At 46.2% G+C, this 21322-nt stretch overlaps 1 protein-coding gene across 2 annotated transcripts in view; it reads left to right on the plus strand.

Annotated features, from left to right (window-relative positions):
* The first annotated feature begins 413 nt into the window (after positions 1-413).
* Positions 414-21322, plus strand: part of BCO1 (beta-carotene oxygenase 1) — a 50310-nt gene continuing 29401 nt past the window's right edge. Inside the window, exons 1-2 of one of the 2 annotated variants that reach the window (XM_082439064.1) lie at positions 414-510; positions 12786-12914. In XM_082439064.1, coding sequence (XP_082295190.1) covers positions 12836-12914 — 79 coding nt within the window. In that variant the 5' untranslated portion in view covers positions 414-510; positions 12786-12835. The other variant, XM_082439063.1, reaches the window with a different exon arrangement.

Raw genomic sequence — 21322 nt, forward strand, 5'->3', positions numbered from 1 at the left:
GGCATAATTTATGGTCTTTGTTTAGTGGTGAAGTGTTCACTCCGGGAGTCTTGGGGAGGCTCTCCCACCACTCCCTACATCCTGTGTTCTGGAGCTCACCACCAATGCTTGTCCCTCGGGGAGGCAGCTGCCACCTTTGCTGGCACTTTGCCTGTTACCTTGAACCCTGCTATCCGAGATTTCCACATTATCCTGCTCAGCTTATCACACTGGCTAATTAGAGGCACCATTTAAAAGCTAACTTAATGGGAAAACCGCAAAGTAATTTAGATATGATAACATTATCTCCAAAAGGGAAATATTAACTCACTTTAGGCTATAACTTCATTAGTAGAAGATACAGAATTGCAAAATAAGGCCGTTGTTTTTATAGCACCAAAAACTTTTCCTTTTGAATTCAGCTTTACTTCTTCATCTCGAGACTGCTTTATGGATGTAGCACATTCCATGGAAAAAGTGGCCTTGGGGAAGGGTAGCCTCCTCTTCCTGCATCCTTCCCCAGATTACAAGGTAAGAGGATTCCACGTTCAATCTCCCACCCCTGCCACGTGTTGTGTGATTTCTGGTCCAGGGGTACCACCTCAAAAGCTTCAATTGCTTCCTCCATAAAGAGGGAATAGTAATAGTACCTGCTGGGTCTGTGTCACGATAAGAAGATACCCAAACTACAGAGCAGGGGCACACATCTGGGAACCCCCATCCTTCTCCCTCCCCAAGGGAGGAGACCAAGCCTTCCTGCTCACCCTGAGAGCCTCTCAGATCCTCCAGAGGGCAGACTGTGTGTGGTTCTGTACCATGCCTTCCACCCTCTGGAAGGGAGTCCTCTTCCACAGTCTCTGGATCACTGCTGGAAGCAACATAGCCAACTTGTGCAAACGTGTGTGACTTGGGAGGAAGCCCAGGGGATACTCAACCCAACTCAGAGAAGGGCCTTGCCAGTTAACACCTCCTCGAACCCCAGCCTTCTTCCTGCCTCCCTCGCAGCAACCCAGCCTCCAGTGCCTGAAGTCTGAACAATTTTCCTCTTCCGCCACCCCCCCTCTCTCCTGCCTGCCATTTCCCCTGGCCCCTGCTCCCCTCTCCTGCACACCCACCCCTTCAAAAATCTGGAATGAGGTGGTGTGGCCACGCTGTGTGATGCCACTGAGTGTCCGCACAAGCTGTTGCCCTTTTGGACCGCTCTTCCCAGCTTCTCCACGTGGCCAGCTCCCAGCCATCCTTCAGCTCTTGGCTCGGCGTTGCCCCTTTCAGGAGGCCTTCTGGAAAACCCCTCTCTCTGCCCTGGAGGATTTCTCACTCATGCCTCTTTGTCACCTCTTCTGTGCCACTGCAACCCCACCCCGGACGGGTGGCCCTCCGTATTTGTGGAACAGCTGAATGAATGAATGAATGAATGTGTGGGCTATTCACATTTTTACTATTGACAACCATGGGCTTCTCTGACAATTGTACTCTCTAAACTGGCTTGTTGTGCAGTCATAACTGCTTCTGTCCACCTGAGCCACATACAAATCTTGGCAGCTCTCCTGCTAACTCAGCACTGTCAATAGAACTTTCCATGAGGATTTGCACTGGCCAAGATGGCAGCCACCGGCCACATGTGTCTACAGAGCCCTTGAAATGTGGCTAGTGTGGATAAGGAATTTAGTTTCATTGCAATTAATTTATATTTAAGTTTAAATAGCCACATGCTACTAGCAGCTACTGTGTTGGACAACACAGCAAAATTCCCGCAGAAATGCCTTCCTGGACCTGGCCCCTTGACTTAGGACACCATTGCCTACAGCGTAAAGCCCAAATTCTTACAATCCTGCACAGTCCAATCCCTAAACAGGGATTGGATTGTGCACTGTTTATTTCCACTACCTCCATCCCGGAGGCAGTGGAAATGAACAGTGGTTGCAAGTACAGCTCTGGAGCTAGGCTGCCTGGGTTCGAAGCCTAGCTCTGTGGTGTTGGGCAAGTTACTTAGCTCCTCTGTGCCTCACTCTCCTTGTCTGTAAAATGGGGCTAAACACCTGTACTTAGGGTGATTGTGAGGAGTACATGATCACGTGTACAAAAGGCTTAGAAGAAAGCCCAGTACGTAGGGACCTCTCAATAAATGGCACCTACAATTGTCATTATCTGTCACTAAGTCCCTGGTGGCGCCGGCTCTGCTTCCTCCCTGTCCGCCTGCTAGAATCGTCCAGCTCCACGCCATTGTCCACTCTGGCCCTCCCACCTGCCTCCTCTTTGCCCATCCAACTGCTTCCCACCCTCAAGGGCTCGGCTGTGCACCTCGTCCTCCAGGAAGCCTTCTTTCTTAACCCTCCCCAGCCTGAGCAAGATTTCCCTCCTCAGAGCTCCCATGATACTTCTTATCTGTGCCTCTTCTAGAGCAGGTATAATAGGGAACTAGCTATTACTTACTGTGTACGTGTCTTCACAGCCAAATGAGAAGAAACTTAAAATCCTGTACTGGGTCATGAGGGTCTACTTTCCTTCCAGGGACAGACCAGAGTTGTGTACATTGTAGCTGCTCCAAAAAATTAATATTTCTGCTTATCATACCGGCTGACCTTTCCAAATTTTCTCTCTTTTCCAAGAAACGATAGGAAAGGAACATGCTATGAGCTCCTACCATATTCTAAGCACCATGACATACATGATTAGAGTTTACAATGTTTAATTTAAACTTTGCAGACACCTGTGAGGCAGATATTATAATTCCTATTTTAGAGATCAGGAGACTGAGGTTCTGAGATTTAAGCCAAAAGCTCAGCACTCAGCTAGCAGGTGGAAGAGCTGAGGCTCTAATGGAAATGGGTCTGTTGAGGTTGCGAGTCTCCAAAGGTGGCCCCAAGGGACCACCCAGCCCAGGCCCATATTCACACCCTGGTGTGGCCCCTCCTTGCCCCGTGATTCATGCTAACCAGTCAGGGGAAATGAAACTATGCCAGTCCTAGGTTCAGCCTTAAAGGAGACTGGCAGCTTCTGCTTCCTCTGTCTTGAAACACTCACTTCTGGGGGCTTTTGCTGCCATGGAAGAAGTCTGGCTATCCTGTTAGAGAGATCTCAGGGAGAGGGTCAAGGAAGGCCCTGAAACCACATGGAGAGGGACAGAGGCCCAAGCCCTGCCCTCCTAGTGTCCCAGTCAACTGCCAGCTGACTCACAGCCACGCCAGGAACCCCACACTGTGAAAGCAGAAGAACTGGCCCACAGAGCACTGTCAACCCACAGAGCTGAGCCCGCAGAACCCACAGACGTGATCAAATGCTTGTTGTTTGAAGCCAGGAAGTCTTTTTGTTTGTTTGTTTAACAGTGTTTTTTTTAATTTAATTTTTATTTTGTATTGGGGTATCGTTGTTTCACAATGTTGTGCTAGCTTCAGGTGTACAGCAAACTGGTTCGGTTATACATATACATATATCCATTCTTTTTCAGATTCTTTTCCCATATAGGTTGTTACAGAATATTGAGTAGAGTTTCCTGTGCTATACAGTAGGTCCTTGTTGATTATCTGTTTTATATATAGTAGTGTATATATGTTAATCCCAAACCCCTAATTTATCCCTCCCTCCCATCTTTCCCCTTTGGTAACCATAACTTTGTTTTCTAAGTCTGTGAGTCTACTTCTGTTTTGTAAATAAGTTCATTTGTATCATTTTTTTTAGATTCCACATATAAGTGATAGTGTATGATATTTGTCTTGTCTGACTTACTTCACTTAGTGTGATAATCTCTGGGTCCATCCATGTTGCTGCAAATGGCATTATTTCATTCTTTTTTATGGCTGAGTAATATTCCATTGTATATGTGTATCACATCTTCTTTATCCATTCCTCTGTTGATGGATATTTAGGTTGCTTCCAAATCATGGCTTCTGTAAATAGTGCTGCTATGAACATTGGGGTGCATGCATCTTTTTGAATTATGGTTTTCTCCAGATATATGCCCAGGAGTGGGATTGCAGGATCATATGGTAGCTCTATTTTTAGTTTTTTAAGGAACCTCCATACTGTTCTCCATAGTGGCTGTACCAAATTACATTCCCACCAACAGTGTAGGAGGGTTCCCCTTTCTCCACACCCCGTCCAGCATTTATTGTTTGTAGACTTTTCAATGACGGCCATTCTGACCGGTGTGAGGTGATACCTCATTGTAGTTTTTTTTTTTTTTTTTAATTATTAGCACCTTTAATTATTTATTTATTTATTTATTTATTTGGCTGTGTTGGGTCTTCGTTTCTGTGCGAGGGTTTCCTCTAGTTGCGGCAAGTGGGGGCCACTCTTCATCGCGGTGCACGGGCCTCTCACTATCATGGCCTCTCTTGTTGCGGAGCACAGGCTCCAGACTCGCAGGCTCAGTAGTTGTGGCTCACGGGCCTAGTTGCCCGGCGGCATGTGGGATCTTCCCAGACCAGGGCTCGAACCCGTGTCCCCTGCATTAGCAGGCAGATTCTCAACCACTGCACCACCAGGGAAGCCCTCATTGTAGTTTTGATTTGCATTTCTCTAATAATTAGTGCTGTTAAACAGCTTTCCATGTGCTTTTTGGCCATCTGTATGTTGAAGACACTAAGTCTTAAGAGTGGTGTGTTACACAGCAAAAAATGACCAAAACTCTTGTGTATGAAGAGCTACTTCCCTTCACATTACCATTGCCCTGTTTTCTCATGCACTGGCCAGTTTTCATCCCATTTTAAGGCAGCACATGCATTTTAGAAATTGTGGAACACCTACTTTAGCTCCCATATCTCCTCTGTTCTCAACTATCAGCTTCAAAATGTGGGCAGCATTACTGGCTAGTGGGGGAGAACATGCGCTGACTAGCTGTTGACTTTGATCAAATTCCTCCACGTCTCTGAGGCTGTAAAAATAAGATTGCTAATGCTCCCTCACAGAGATGAACTAAAAGACAGCTAATAAGACACTTAGCATGCTACTTGGCACGTGTCAAGCATCCAGTGAATGGTGTTTATCAGAGGCCAGAGGACAGGCCAGGAGACAGCTCCTACTGGCGACAAGTCCCTTGTCCCACTCTTCCCATATTAGCAAAGACATGGAAAGCAGGGGTCAGGCTTTCATGGTTCCAGAGCGATGCCAGAGCTTCCTGGGAAAGAACAGCTGCTGCTTGTTTATTTTTGTTTATAAAGAGAGAGGATGGAGGTTTGACATGAAGGCAGTCCTATGAACCCCTGCACTGCCTCTAACTGCCTTGGGAAATGCATGTTTTTTGGGATATGCAGACTCACCCCCAAAACAGAAAGAACATCGTGAGAGCCCAAGAAGGCAGGGACTAACTCTCATTAATCACTACTATATCCTCAGAATTTGGCATGTAGTTGGTGTAATTTCTGAGAAGGCACAGAATTGTTTTCCTGTTTTGCTCACAGCTGTATTTCCAGCACATAGTAGGTGCTGAGGAAATATATGTTGCGTGAATGAATGTGAGGATGCATGAACGCTGTACTGCCTGCAGACGACACTGTAGGTTGCCTATCCCAAGCCATTCCCTCCTTTTTCCTTGCTAATGATATCCTGATGTGATTCAGGTAGCAACGTGCTCCCCAGGGGTGACTCATGATGGGTTTAAGGAAATCAGGGCACTCCTGTTCCTCCTTGCCAGGGATTGGCCTGTGGGGGGGGGTCACGTGACACAGTTCAGCCAATGAAACTAAGAGAAAAATCTGCTCAGGGGATTATGGGAAAGAGCTGTCTCTAGCACAAAAAGAGAGAAAGCTGGAAAAAGAAAATGCCTGCTTCGTCCCCATCTTATCTCCTTACTTTTGTAGTTATTGTGCAAGGACATGAGTCCTGGAGGGAAGGCAATCATTCATAAGCAAAACTGAACAAGACCAAGAATGAGAAGCCAACCCGCTGAGGATGACAGTGTGGGAGGTGGGAGCCTGGTGAGATGACCCAGATGAGCTCCTGAGCCCGCCAGGAGCCCTAGGTGACTTGATGTCTGAGATAAATGCACATCTTTGGTGTGTCAGCAGATATTCTGTTACTTTCAGCCAAAGCATCTTGCATTAACTCATTGTGCCTTCGTGATATTGTTATGGGCTGAACTGTGTTCGCCCCCAAATTCATATGCTGAAGTCCCAACCCCCGTACCTGAGAATGTGACAGTATTGGAGGTGGGGCGTTTAAAGGGGTGATTAAGTTAAAATGAGGCCATTAGGGTGGGCCCTCATCCAAACTGACTGGTATCCTAATAAGAGGAAAAGTGGACACACAGAGACACCAGGGATGTACATATCCAGAGGGAGGACCGTGTAAGGACGCAGTGAGAAGACTGTCTACAAGTTAAGGAGACGTCGCAGAAGAAACCAACCCTGCCGACACCTGGATTATGGGCTTCGCAGCCTCTGGAACTGGGAAAATTACTTTCTGTGCTACTTCGTTATGGCAGCCCTAGAAAATATATAGATCTCTATTGTTACGATCAAGTTATTATCACCATCGTGAAAAAGTCCTTTGTTTCACCATAACATTGCCCCTGGGGAGCAGTTGGGACCTGAATGAAGAGAGCTTGCTCAGTATTCTATAACAAGGCAATCATATCAACCCAAGACTGGCCCTCTTGGTCCTCCACCCTTTACTTCATTCAGTAGAAACCTAGCAAACATCCCTCATGCGCTGGAGCTGTGTGGAATTGTCAGAGTATATATTTCGAAGTCAGGCTTCCTGGCTTTGCTTCCTAATTCGATCTCTTAGCAGCCGTGTGATCTAAGGCAACCTGGTTATCTTCCCTGAGTTTTCTCATCCCCAAAACACTGCTAAGAACACCCATCTCATAGAATCATATAAGGCCAGAGCAAGCCAGTACATGCAGAGGGCTTCACCAACTACTTGACTCAGAGAATATTCTTGATGGATGGGGACCATTTCTCTTCTGAATACACAAAATGGACAAGAAAGGAGAATACGGTCATGTTTTCACTTACGTAACTTCAGTCTAATCCTCTCAACAAACCCTGTGACGGGGCATCGCCAACCTGTTTTGCAGAATAAAGTGAGGTTCAGAGGAGTCATGTGACAAATCACAGTTTTAGATCATAGGGGCTGAGATTCCAGCCCAGGCCTTCTGATCCCCATAAGCCCTGAGCTCTTTTCTTCTGCACCAGAGATGCCGCCCTTGGTAATGTAATTTTTTCCCAAGCACTCAATGTATGCCAGACATTCTCCTTTAATCCTCACAAGGACTCAGCGTTCACAACCTAGGAATAAATAACCCTGACATGGTTACACATGTTTACACCAGACGGCAGAATAAACTGGCAAGCTATTGTGGGACTGAATGGAAAATGTGGATCAAAGGGAAGTGCCTTCGGAGACAGCAGGGAAGAAAGGCCAATATTAACTGTTCGGGAACGAGGGCTTTTGCTAGACCCTTGACTTTGAATAACCTTGAGATTTTAATATTGTTACACCTCCGTTTTACAGATAAGGAAGGCTCAAAGAGGGTAAGTAACATACCCCAGACACAGAAAAGGGAGGAACGTGAATCTGGTATTAACATAAACATGTAGCATCTTCCCCTGGACCAGGGCTTCTTAACCAGGGACTGCTGCGCAAAGTAGAATATTCTGGAGAAGTTTTAAGACTACTGAGGGCTGGGCTGCACCTTCAGAGACTCTGAATGGGCGGGTCTGGAGTGGGGCCCAGCACGGGCATTGCTAAAGCTCCCACCAGGTGATTGGAATGTGCAGCCAGGGTGGAGCAAAGCCAGGCCACGCTGCTCTCAGGACTGAGCTCTGCGATCCTGGAAGTCTGGGCCCAGCCCTGATACTACTAGACCCAACTGGCTGCATAAAGGCCAGCTTTTCTCACTCCACCCAGAGAGGGAACAGCTGGTTCTTTCTTGAAGCAACATGAGCAAAGGTGAGGCCAGTAACTCATCACCCAACATTCATAGCAAGTTGAATATGGATTTTAGGCAATGGCATCACCTAGAGATTCACGAATATGGGGGAACCTTAAAATCAAATACAGGCATAGTTTCTCCCTCTTGATGGGCCAGAAAGCTGGAGCTGAAGTTTGTTTTTTACTATTCCTTGTAGTTCCTGAGTAGAGTTTTTGGTTCCCTGTATTTATTGTTTAAATGGGTACATGAAACATTTTATGTTTACTTCTCCAGAAAATGAAGTATAATTAAGTTGCTCTTTACATATGATTTTTTTCTTTCTGGGCAGTGGGGAGGGTGGTGAGGAAGCTCAGGGACCTTCATTCACAACAAAACAAAACAAAACAAAACAAAACAAAACAAAACTTTCCCTCTCTGGCAAACTGAGTTCCCATGCTGTGCAGTAGGGATTCACGTGATTGATGCCCTCTGGGCTCCCCTAATCCAGGTGTCCTAAGCAGAATGCACTGCTAAATGATCCCACCTGTTGTTGTTTTTTTAAATTTTTATTGGAGCATAGTTGATTTACCGTGTTGTGTTAGTTTCAGGTGTACAGCAAAGTGAATCAGTTATACATACACTTATATCCACTCTTTTTTAGATTCTTTTCCCATATAGGCCATGACAGAGTACTGAGTAGAGTTCCCTGTGCTATACAGTAGGTCCTTATTAGTTATCTATTTTATATATAGTAGTGTGTATGCGTCAATCCCAATCTTCCAATTTATCCCTCCCCCCCCTCACCCCCCCGGATCCCTTCAGCTTAAACACAGCAAGAAACTCGCTTTTCTTGGTTCAACCAAAAGTGGAAGTGGAAAGGGAGAGTTGAGGACACAATCAGTGAATTAAAGATTAGCTGGGACACATGGCTGGGGAATTGACCTTTGACCAAACATAAATAACGCCAGCGCAGCTTCCCGCCGCCGTGTGCACGAAGAGATCCCAGGCCCTAGGAGAGCGGAAAGCAAAGGGAGAAACGAGTGGCATCAGAAGGGAAGGAGATGTGAAGGAAGCTGCAGGCGAGCAGGAGGGGAAGACAAGGAGGGGCCAGGAGCAGTCGCCTTGAACACAGAGGAGCGTCTGTTCACTGTTAATACCGCTCTTGCTCATCGCCCTGCACGATGGATATAATATTTGGCAGAAATAAGAAGGAACAACTGGAGCCTTTGAGGGCCAGAGTGACAGGTGAGCGTTTTCTATAAACGATGGGTGCTTATATGTTTAGATGTACACTTTTTTTCTGCTTATAAAAGTAATGCTTATTATAAATTATTTTTGGAAAATCTGGAAAGCGGTATATAGAGGGAAGATGATCCATTATCTAGATACATTCTCTGTGAAAAACCAGGTGTGCTTTTATACATTGTAACAGTTTTCAAGGAGAGGGAGTCGTTCTCACTATTTCCAGGGGAAAAGTCCCGGGACTGCTGCAATTGGCGTACAGACAATGGGATTCTTCTGCAAATTGTGCTCTATCCCTCAGTGCATGATATATTTGTAAAGATGTGCGCGTCCTAAGTTAATTTCAAAGTAATAAGAGAATCGCGTGGGAGCGCCCACTGCTGCACATGCGCGCTGGGGGGCATCGCGGAGCCCGATGTGATTTCCTAGAAGGTGCGGTTTCAGGATGCGAGTACCTGCAGAGCCCAGGGTGGGAGCCTCCTCAGGAATCTACGTTTCATGGGTTTTCTCTACCTCTTCTGCGTGGCCACTTTCGTGGGACCGTTTTGTTTAGACTCTGCAGGGCAGTGAGTGGATCTGAACTCTCCCGTCCCAGGAGTGGTGCTGAGAACAGGGAGGTCGTCGGCTCAGCCACACCATCGTTTTGGATAGATGGATAGTTTTCACAAGGACAGGACAACAGTGCCCTTTGTGAGGCAAGTCAGATTGGAGCTTCTCAGCTGAGGAATTGCCTTGGATGGCTTTTGAAAGAAAAAAAAATAGCTTTTATGTATATTTTTTCTGATTACAGAGGTAATGTGCAATCTATATGTGTGTCTATATTACGTATAAAACTTGGAAGTGCAAATGAGAACACAGGGAAATAAAAATCTGCTGTATTTCCATCTCTTAAGCACTATTAATATTTGAGCCTATTTAAGTTTTTAAAAGATATGTAAATATAGAGTACAAAGATCTATTAATAGATTTTATATATAAATACTTTTTCAAAAAACAAATGTACACTTACTGTTAACTTTTTATTTTTAAAAAAGGGATCCTTGACGCCTATCCTTTTATGCTCTGGGGTACCACGGACATTTTGCCATTATACCCCTTTACAGCTCATGTTTAGTGACTGCATGGAAATGCTTGGAAATTTTAGAAAACAAGAATCCTAGGACCTGAGAAGCTGAATGAACCTCTAGACCTAGATCAGCTGTTCTCAGAGGATGGACCCCAGACCTGCCGCATCAGCATACCCTGGGCGCTTGTTAGAATCACAGATTCCCGGACTCACTTCAGACCCTCTGAATCAGATACTCCGGGGGTGGCGCCCAGAAACCTGTGTTTTTACAGCCCTCTGGGTGATTCCAAGCGGGGGACCACTGCTGTAAATCAGGCCTCCCCACTGGGCAGGTGTGAAGCCGAGGGCCAGGGAGAAGCAGCAACTTGCCTGAGTCCCGGCGGCCAGCAGAGGATGGGCTCCAGCTTAGTGCAGGCCTCCAGCCCCGGGTCACGTCTAATCAGCTGGTCAGCGTCTGTCGGCAGACAGCTCACTAAACATTGTGCCTGTGTGGACACGTCTGCCGCGGGGGGCCAGGCCAAGGCTCTGGCTTCACGTCCAGCTGTGCATTCTTGGCTCTGAGGCTTCCTTGGCGAGTTACTTAAGCATTTTCTGACTCAGTTTCCTCTCATGTCTAATAAAGTCAACATGTGCCTACCACATGAGATTGCCACAATGACTAAATGATTTAATCTATTAAAACACATAGTGCTCAATAAATGGTCTTCTTATTATGTCTAGGGCTTTAATATATGCTCAGATTCATCTCTCCCTGTTGTGCCTCAACCTGCTCCTTCTCCTGTGTCCTGGGTCTCTGTGAATAATCCCACCCAAGGCAAGAGACTCGGCTGCATTTTTTGAGCGTTCCCTTCCCCTTCCCCATACATTTAGTCAAACTCTAAGTCCCTTTGTTCCATTGGTTTCTCTCCATCCCCACTGCTGCTACCCTGCTCCTCCCTTTGGCCTTCCCACCTCCCTCTGGCTCCTCCTCCCGTCCACACTCCACACCACAGCCAGAAATAACTTTCGAAACCCCCAAATTTGATCACATTCCATTCGTATGAGAAGAGGCAGATCCTTAGAGACAGACCGTGGATTAGCGGTTGCTAGGGGCTGAGCAGGGGATGGGGATTGACTGCTAATGGGAACAGGGCTTCTTTTTGGGGTGATGGAAATGTTCTGGAGTTAGTGGTGATAGTTGCACAACATTGTAAATATTCACCAAAAAAAAAAAATAATCCTGAACTGAACACTTTGAAATGGTGGATGTTATGTGAATTTTATCTCAATTTTTAAAATTGCAAAAAAACAATCTGATCCTATTTTCCCTGTTATGACCATCAAAGGTGTCCCATTCTTCTGAGCACCAAATCAAAGCTTGGTGCGGTCTTATTGACCTTGGTCGCTTGGCCCTACTTAACTCTCCAGCCGCAATATTTATGACATCCTCGCTTGAAAGTCACAGGCCAGCTCTTGCTAAACAGCTTGCACATCTCCTGATCTTTGAATTGGTCTTTGATCTCTGGGTTCAGGTTTCTCCAGAGATAAGAATTCAGGTGTAAGTCGTTTATTTGGGATGTGCTTCCTAAGGAACACTGGGAGGGAAGCCAATGAAGAAGGCATTGTCAAGCCATTGACCACCAGGAGTCATTGGAGCCGAATCCTCTGGACAAAGCATAAAATATGCCTCGCATTGTGTCAGCCGAGGGCAAGGAAGTGGTGGCCTTTGACCCATAGTACCCCATCCATCTTTGGGTGAGAGCAGCTTTCAGGGTCATTAACTCTCCAGTGAGCTTCCAGCTCGTCCACGTGTGGGCAGAGCTGCTCCACAGTGAGAACAAAGCCCTCAGGTGGAGAGCTGTAGGCATTTGCAGAAAGCAGCCTTCAGGGAGAGGTGAACGCCAAGGGGACGTGGGCGGGACCCCAACAGCACCTGCAATGCTGTCCAATGGCAATATAACGCCTGCTCATGTGTAATTTAAAATTTTCTAATAGCCACATTCAACAAAATACAAAGAAACAGATGAAATAAATTGTAATAGTATATTTTATTTAATACCACATATCCAGAATGTTATCAGACCAACATGTAATTAATATTTTTAAATTGCTAATGAGATGTTTTACATTTCTTTTTCATACTAAGTCTTTGCAATGTGGTGTGTGTTTCACATTTATTGCACATCTCAGTTGGGACTAGCCACGTTTCCAGTGCCCAGTTGCCACTCGGGGGTGGTGGCTACCACATTGGACAGCACAGCTCTAGAATGTTCTCTCCTCAGGCCTTTGCAAGGCAAACACCTACTCTCCCTCAAAACTCAACCGGGTCACCTCCTCAGGAAACATTCCTCACCCTCCTGCTCTCACCCAATATCAGGGTGGAGTTCTGTTCCCCGCAGCACCCTTGCTGAGTCTGTTGCCTTGCCTTTAGCACAGTGTATTTTGAGTGTTTTCCTTTGTTTTCGTCTCTTGATGGATGGGGAGCAACTTGGAGACAGGGATGATGCCTATTCATCTTGGTATCCTCAGTGCTAGCACAATGCCAGGCATATTCTTTCTGGAAATGCACGGATACAGCAAGTGGTGCAGGGGCTATATGGCCACTTCTTTTAGCTTTTTGGTTTAGGTGCAGAACTGGAAACTAAATGTTCTTTCTCTCGCCAGGCAGGATTCCAGCATGGCTGCAGGGGACCCTGCTCCGCAATGGGCCTGGGATGCACACAGTGGGCGAGACCAGATACAACCACTGGTTCGACGGCCTGGCCTTGCTCCACAGCTTCACAATCGGAGACGGTAAGAGCACCGTGTGGTTGGCCATGGCTGCCGTAACAAATGACCACCAATGGAGTAGCTTAAAGCAACACGCATTTAATTCTCTTACAGTTCTGGAAGTCGGAAGTCTAAAACGTATTTCCCTGGGCTAAAATCAAGGTGTCGGCAGGGCTGTATTCCTTCTGGAGGCTCCAGGGAGAGAATCCGTTTCCTTGCTTTTTCTAGCTTCTAGAAGTCACTTGCATCCGTTGGCTTGTGGCCCCATCTTCATCTTCAAAGCCAGCAGCATAGCATCTTGTGGTCTCTTTCTTTCTCTCTCTGTCTCTCTGCTTCTATCATCACATCCCCTTCTCTGAGTCTGACTCTGTCTCTCTCTTGCTTTTTTTTTTTAATATTTATTTATTTAGGCTGCTCAGGGTCTTAGTTGTGGCATGCAGGATCTTCGTTGCAGCACGTGGACTTCTTAGTTGCGGCATGTGGACTCTTAGTTGCAGCATGCAAACTCTTAGTTGTGGCACGCATGCGCGGAGTCTTACCCACTGGACCACCAGGGAAGTCCCCTGTCTCCCTCTTATAAAAGCTTTTGTAATTACTCTAGGCTCACCCAGATAATCCAGGATAATCACCCACTTCAAGATCCTTAACCCAATCACGTCTATAAAGTCTCTACTGCCCTGTAAAGTAACATATTCAAAGGTTCCAGGGATTGGGATGTGGACATCTTGGGAAGCCATTATTCAGCCTACCACAAGCACAAACCTCCCTGGAAAGGTGGCCAGGGTTGTTTTTCAGCGAGTTCAACCGGAAAAATAATATGCATTCTCAGTAAGGTGAGCAGGGACAGGTGGAAATTTACAGGCTTTGGAATCAGACACACATCAAATTAAAATAGGAGGAGTGTAGAGCTGAAAAGAACAAAGTGAGCATATTGCTCACCAGGCCGGGAGAGCCAGGTCAGTCATGTCCCTGAGAGGACACTGAACACAGAGCGGAAGGTAGGAAGTGCCGCAACAAAGGTGAAATTCCAAGTTCAGATGACTGACTCAGGAGGTGGATTGCCTACTCTCTGGTATTGGTCATAGAGCTGATTTATGTCACAAAGTACAAGCCGGGTTCTTAAAAGGTCTGGAATGGGTTCTGGGAGGCTTCAGCAGGCTCAGGGCCATGTGGTAGGGTTCAGTGTGGTGAGAGTTTTCTCTGACCCCTGTGTTCCAGCTTGGGCAAGCTGCAGCCACTCCACCTCCCTGGGCCTCAGTTTCCTCATCAGTGAAAGGAGCTTGATCATCCTCCCTGGAAAGCTGTTGTGATGATCAAAAGTACTAGGTGTCCAGCAAGGATATGATGCCTGGTAGATGCTCAGTTGATTAAAAACCACCATCATAGGACTTCCCTGGTGGCTCAATGGTTAAGAATCTGCCTGCCAATGCAGGGGACATGGGTTTGAGCCCTGGTCTGGGAAGATCCCTCATGCCGTGGAGCACGCCTAGAGCCCATGCTCCACAACAAGAGAAGCCGCCGCAATGAGATGCCCGCGCACTGAGACGAAGAGTAGCCCCCACTAGCCGCAACTAAAGAAAGCCCGCGCGCAGCAATGAAGACCCAACACGGCCAAAAATAAGTAAATAAATTTATAAAAAAATAAAGTGAAATAAAAACCACCATCACTGTTGCTGGGTTTGAATCCCAGCTCCACCATCCTAACTAACACATACCTAAGCTGTGTGACTTGGCCAAAGTTACTGACCCTATCTGTGTCTCAGTCTCCCCATCTGTAAAATGGGGCTATTAGTAGCATGTCCTGTAGAATTGATGTGGAATTTAAATAAATTAATATGTGTGAGGGGCTTTGTGTAATGCCCGGCTCATCATATGTGCTCCATAAGCGTTAGCTATTATTTTCACATAACTGTCATCTCTTTCAAGCTAGTCGGCAATTATTTTTTGAGTGCGGACTCTGCCAGTGACTTGCTCTAGCATTTCATGAACAGACACCGTGAACGCCATGAGCTCTGAGTTTGCAAAAACTCACAGTTTTTACTGTGACTCAGCTACAGGGTGGGTAGTTCCATATTTCCCGACAGCCTTGAGCCTTAATAGTCCCCTCTTTTCCTAAACAGAAGTTCCCAGTGATTCTTGGGGACAGAAATGCTGTTCTGGATGAGGTGCCTGAGAGGTAAAGTAACAGTGGCTTCCCTTCTCTGAGGCCCTGCCTCACCTGCTGCCAGGTCCTTCATGGTCCATTTCCGAGCTCACATTCATGTGTGTGGGAGGTACTCTTGTCTCCTTGCACATGTGACACTGAAACTTTAGGGAGGTTAGGTGACTGATCCAAAGTCACTGACGTAGGGCTGGGATCTGAACTTGTCTGGAGTTCGTTTGCAGCCTTCTCTCCTGTCCTCAGCCCAACACACACACACACACACACACACACACACTCACACACACACACACACACACACATATGCACACATACCTCTGAGAAATGGCAGGTGCTTAAATGGTATCCTTCAGTAGAGAATCCAGGGACAAGGGAACCAGCAGGGGATGGCCGAGCCCTAGCCGTCTTGCAGCAGTATGGCTGTTGTCCACCAAAATCCTTGAGTGGGCTAAACGGGCCAGTGACCAAAGTTATCCCATACTATTTAGACTTTCTAAAAGCTTCTAGTAGTTTTTCAAACTAAAAGTTTACTGTCGGAGGTAAGTAGCTGTTTTCTGTTCTTTTCTGAGATGGTCAGTCAGGTGCAACCACAAGAGGAGACACAGAGAGACTCAGGAAAACAAAGGTTATTCTACCCACAGGTGCTGGAGACAGGAGGCGAGTGGCGCAGGGCACATGGGAAAGACACCAGGGTGGACGGGAGGCAGAAGACAGGAGCGGGGTGAACTCTGAGACCGAGGCCTTTATTGGGGTTTCTGAGGGCAAGGCAGGAAAGGGCAGAGTGAACAGCCTAGGACTGGCTAGTTGAACAATTCAGTGAGCTTTGGGCTGTAGGGATGGTCCCTAGTTGCCTGGTACCTGGTCCTGGGCTGGTTAAGGCAGAGGGATATTGTCTCCGGGGGTGTATGGACCAGATGGAGGATTGGTTAGCTTGCATATCAAAGACATACTGGATCCTTTCCTACCTCTAAGAATTGTCTGGTCCAGAGAGACCACAGTCTTGCCCCAGCCAGAAAGGTTTTTTAAGGTGTGAAAACATCATAATACGCAGAAAATTTTAAATATATACAATAAAGCAGCATGAAAGGCAGTTCTGTTCATAATCTGGAATTGGCTAGAACGTGGGAGGAATGGAGACTCTAGCCAATTACTCGCCCTCCCCTGCCTGTCCTGCTCTTGAACCTGGGCGTGTGTCAAGGGTGTGTGCCCCACTCTGCTTTGCAATGATCAGTGTGCCATTCTCCAGCCTAGGGTGGAGGCCCCAGAGTGCAGGGTCCCTGTTCAGACTGTTGTATCTTCATCACTTAGCACAGGGTCTGGCCCACAGGGGTGCTTAGGAACTCTGTGGAGCTGAAATGACACAAACAAGGTGAAGATGTTTTGGTAGAAGGAGGCAATACTTCCCCAGTCCATCTCTTCAATACTTGCTACAGGGAGTGCTTGCTGACCATTGGCCTAAGTGGTTCATGGCCATCCACAACTCAGCCCTCACTGCAGCTCCTGGGGAAGGGACCACTGTTACTATCTCGATTTTACAGATGGGCGTCTAAGGCCCAGAGTAGCCAAAGAACTTACCCAAATGCACACAGCAAAGAAGTAGTGGTAGTCAGTTATAAACTCAATGCTCTTTAAATCCAGAATCCTAAATCCTAAGCATTATGCAATTCTGCCCCCATCCCCCACTCCATTCCCCAGCTACCATCTCTCCGCAACTCTCCAGCCCAATCCTCCCAAGGCTGCCAGATTGCCAGTGTTGGTGTAGCACAGCCTGGCGTCATCTCTCCTCTCCTCTTGAACTCTCAATGGCTCCGCAGTATCTAACAGTGGAAATATAAACCAAAAGTGTTAAGTACTACCATACACAATTTAAGAGGACAATGCACAGGGCAATCAGCGTTCTCTGATTTGCAGGTAACACAAAGCCAGTATTTCTCAAAAGGTGGTTTGTGGGCTTCCTGCATCAGAATCCCCCAGGATGCTCATTTAGGTTGTGAATCCTGAGACCCCACCCAGGGCTTGAAGGGCAGGGATAGAGCATCTGTGTTTCCAACATGTTTCCCAAATGACCCCGAGCACACTGGTGGTTTGGGGCTTGGGCCTCCATGATTTTTTAAAAGTACCAGGTGGTTCTAGTGCACAGCTAGCATGGAGAATGGAAATTAGTGCCAAACCAGGAAGAAAGGACTGGAGTAAGAAAGTAAGAAAGCAAAAGACAGGAAAATGACTCATAGCCTTCAGCAGAAGTCACTAGAAGATAATGCTTTAAAAAACTAAAAAAGATTTGAATAAAAAAGGCAGAGTGGAGATGGGGAAGCCGGGTGAAGGGTATACAGGAGCACTCTTTTCTGTAAGTCTAAAATTCTTTCAAAATTGAAAATTTTTATAAAGCAGGCATGGAGATGAGTCAACCCAGGTCCCTCTTAGCAGCAGATTTGATCCTTTTCCAATAAGAGGCAAAGTCGGTGTCCCGTGAGGATTTGAACGTGTGAATTCCAAGAGGCAGAGTCACAGAGATTTTTTTTTTAATTGGAGTATAGTTGATTTACAGTGTTGTGTTAGTTTCTGCTGTACAGCATAGTGTATCAGTTATACATATACGTATGTCCACTCTTTTTTAGATTATTTTCCCATATAGGTCATTACAGAGTATTGAGTAGAGTTCCCTGTGCTGTACAGTAGGTCCTTATTAGTTATCTGCTTTATATATAGTAGTGTGTACATGTCAATCCCAATCTTCCAATTTATCCCTCCCCCACTTTCCCCCCTGGTAACCATAAGTTTGTTTTTTTAATATCTGTGACTCTATTTCTGTTTTGTAAATAAGTTCATTTGTATCATCTTTTTAGATTACACATATAAGTGATATTATACAATATTTCTCTTTCTCTGTCTGACTTACTTCGCTCAGTATTACAGTCTCCAGGTCCATCCGTGTGGCTGCACATGGCATTATTTCGTTCTTTTTTATGGCTGAGTAATATTCCATTGTATATATATATACCGCATCTTTATCCATTCCTCTGTCAATGGACATTTAGGTGGCTTCCATGTCTTGGCTATTGTGAACAGTGCTGCAATGAAGATTGGGGTGCATGTATCTTTTTGAATTATGGTTTTCTCCAGATATATGCCCAGGAGTGGGATTGCTGGATCATATGGTAGCTCTATTTTTAGTTTTTTAAGGAACTTCCATACTGTTCTCCATAATGGTTATACCAATTTACATTCCCACCAACAGCAGAGTCACAGAGATTTAGAGGCACAAAGCCTCTCCAAAGCTGACTTTTTCAACTGTTGTAGCTCCAAGGTAGTCTTTTGGAAAGTTTGCTTTAAAGTTTAAAAAAAAAAAAAAAAATTTGTGTATATCTCCCACCCCACCAAATAATCACACTTGACCCAGTTCTGGAAGATCCCAGGCGGGAACGCATCTGTTTACTTGTGTCCCTTTAGAAGGAATGTGGTTAATTGGGCTCCCGAGAGCAGGGTGCTAGAGAACACTCTGTGCCTCCTTCTTTAATCTGAACCTCATAGTAAGTGTCAGCCTTGAGCAATTCCAGAGACACATTTCCCCACGGCCCTCTGAGCGCTCCCTGCTCCGGGGCTAGTTGTTTGTAGGATATGGGCTGCCTGTCGACAACCAGCCTGGGCTGGGTGTTTATGTTTCATATGAACAGAATTCAGCATTTTAGGCAAAGCACATTAGCCAGTACCTATGGGTGGTAGCCCTCAGAGAGAGTGACCGCGAAGGGCAGGCTGGCTCAAGGCGAGACCAGAGTGGCCTTAAAGCTGGTCCTGTGTAGCATGAAGACCAGTAGGTGTGGCCTCACCAGCCCCCAGGTGAGTCTTCCTGCCTCCAGGATTTTGGAGAATTCAGAACTGCAGCCATCACTTATCATGTGCATGCTGAACGCCAGGGAGCCAAACTTCTTCTATTGTCCCATCTCATTTAAAACTGCCAACCCTAGTTGGGGAGGACTGTATGATCCCCAGCTTCCAGTTGAAGAAACTGAGGTTCAGTGACAAAGGGACTCACCCAAGGTCACGTGGCTTGGATGGGGACTTGCCCAGAGCCAAAGCCTTGCCCCAGCTACCTACTATATCTGACTAGCATATGTAGCTTTTTATTGAGCACCTACTATGTGCTAAGTGCTTTACAGGCCTTAAATGTTATAGCAGCTCTGTGAGGAAGGTATCAGGATTCTCATGTCACAGCAGAGGGGACTGAGGCTTGCCTCTGACACAGGGTCAAGTGCATGGCCGGTAGATGATGGAGCAAGGATTCATATCCACGTGGAGACTTGAACCTACTTGGGGTGGAGATCTTGCCTGTCCCACTCACCATTACATACTCACATCCTGGCCCATCCAGGTGTTTAACAAATAGTGATCAAATGCATGAACCCCGGGCCCAGTTAGCCCCAGAGCCCGTGCTCCTAACCATTCCTCCATGTTCCTTTCCGCTGCCCCAGAAACAAAGCTCCCCCCACCAAATATCTCAGAGATACTAATGTACAGTAGCCACCCCTGAAAAGATGCTTGCAAAGAGGACAGATGATTATCTGACACACAGTTTACCTCCTGAAGACTGGAGAAAGCACCAGAAGGTCTTTCATGGTCTCTTCTAATTTTATCATGACGAGTGTTACCATTATTGTTGTTGTTGCCACTTAAATGCACAGGTTGGAGTCATCACTGCTGAAACGTACACTCACATCCTTTGGAAACAGAGGTGAAAACGCAATCCTGAGGGCAAAACTAACCAAGACTGTTAGAAGTCAAGATAGTGGTTCCCCTGCAGGGTTGGGATCGGGGAGGCTAGTACAGGATGAGATATGAGCGGCCTTCCCAAAGGCTGCTCACATTCTGTTTCTTGATCAAGAAGTAGTTTATATGGGTAGGTTTAGTTTGTGAAACTTCACCACACCATACAGTTATGATAGCATATTTCTATAGGTATATTTTTAATAACAAGGATCAGATAGAATGGTCAATTGACATGGTCGCTGTGTCAGGATCTTCCAGTTGCCAGCTTTTGAGTCCAGTTTACCACTCGCTAGCTGTGTGGCTTAAGGCAAGGTACTTAACCTCTCTGTGCCTCAATTTATTAGCTGGGAAATGGGCCTGCAGGGTCATGAGTGCCCAAGTCCTTTGCACTTCATTTTGTAAGAAATTTGAAACCTTCAAGCATTGTTTAAATTTTGTTTTATTTGGCTGTTAATTAGTAAATGACATTAAGTTGATTTTTTTTCCCCTAAAGAATACATTTCTTAGAGTCTTCTACACACTTCTTATGTTCAGAGGATTAAACCAGATAATACACATAAAGTGCCCTCACAGTGATTAGCACACACATGCTCAATAAATGTTAGCTCTTAGTTTCATTTCCTGTCCTGAAAATATAAAAATGCCCTGGGCAAGAATTTCTTGGGATTCAGTCTCTCCTTGAAGCCCATCATTGTAACAGTGGATACATGATGGGCGTTTCTCTGATGAACCTCTTTTTTATGGGAACCAACTGTCAGTATGTCCTGGGCCCTACTTTTTTGCATATTATAATTGTACCAACCCTGGAAGCATAGGTTATACTACAGCAAGGAATGTGTTCTCTAGAGGGGAAAAGTCAACATAATGTCATTTGCTAACCAATGGCAAAATAAAATGAAACAAAAACCCTAGAGGTTTCAAATTATCCACCAAATGAAGGTCAAAGGCCTCAGTATTCACAGCCCTGAAGACTTAGTAAGGTCCCCACCTGACCCCCCAGCCTCATCTCATTCCTGCTGCCCCCAAGTGCCCGGTGCTCCAGCCCACACTGACTTAGCCCTTCCAGGAAGTGGGCTGTGCACCCCACCCCCAGGTCTTTGCTTACAGACTTTCTGGGGAGAGTCCATGGGAACACCTGACCCTCTCTCCTAGCCCCACCTCCCGGATCTGTTGCAGTTCAATTCTGCTCGTCTTTCAAGGGCTTTTTCAAGTGCTACCTCCTCTGTGAAGCCTCTCCTGACTCACCCACACCCACTTATGAAGAGTATATGTATCTATCTCCCTCCATATCTCTCTCCCTTCTTCCCTCTCCCCTCTCTCCTCTCCCCTCTCTCCTCTTCCCTCCCCCTTCTCTCTCCAGAAGGAAACTGTGAAAATATTATATGCTATTCTACATGGTAAAAGGGTCTTGCAGATGTGATTAAGTTAAGGACCCTGAGATGTGGAGGTTGTCCTGGATTATCAGGGTAGGCTCGGTGTAGTCATAAAGGAAAGAAGAAGGCAGGAA

Source organism: Balaenoptera physalus (assembly GCF_965194825.1).
Source record: "Balaenoptera physalus genome assembly, chromosome: 19".
Lineage (NCBI taxonomy): Eukaryota > Metazoa > Chordata > Mammalia > Artiodactyla > Balaenopteridae > Balaenoptera > Balaenoptera physalus.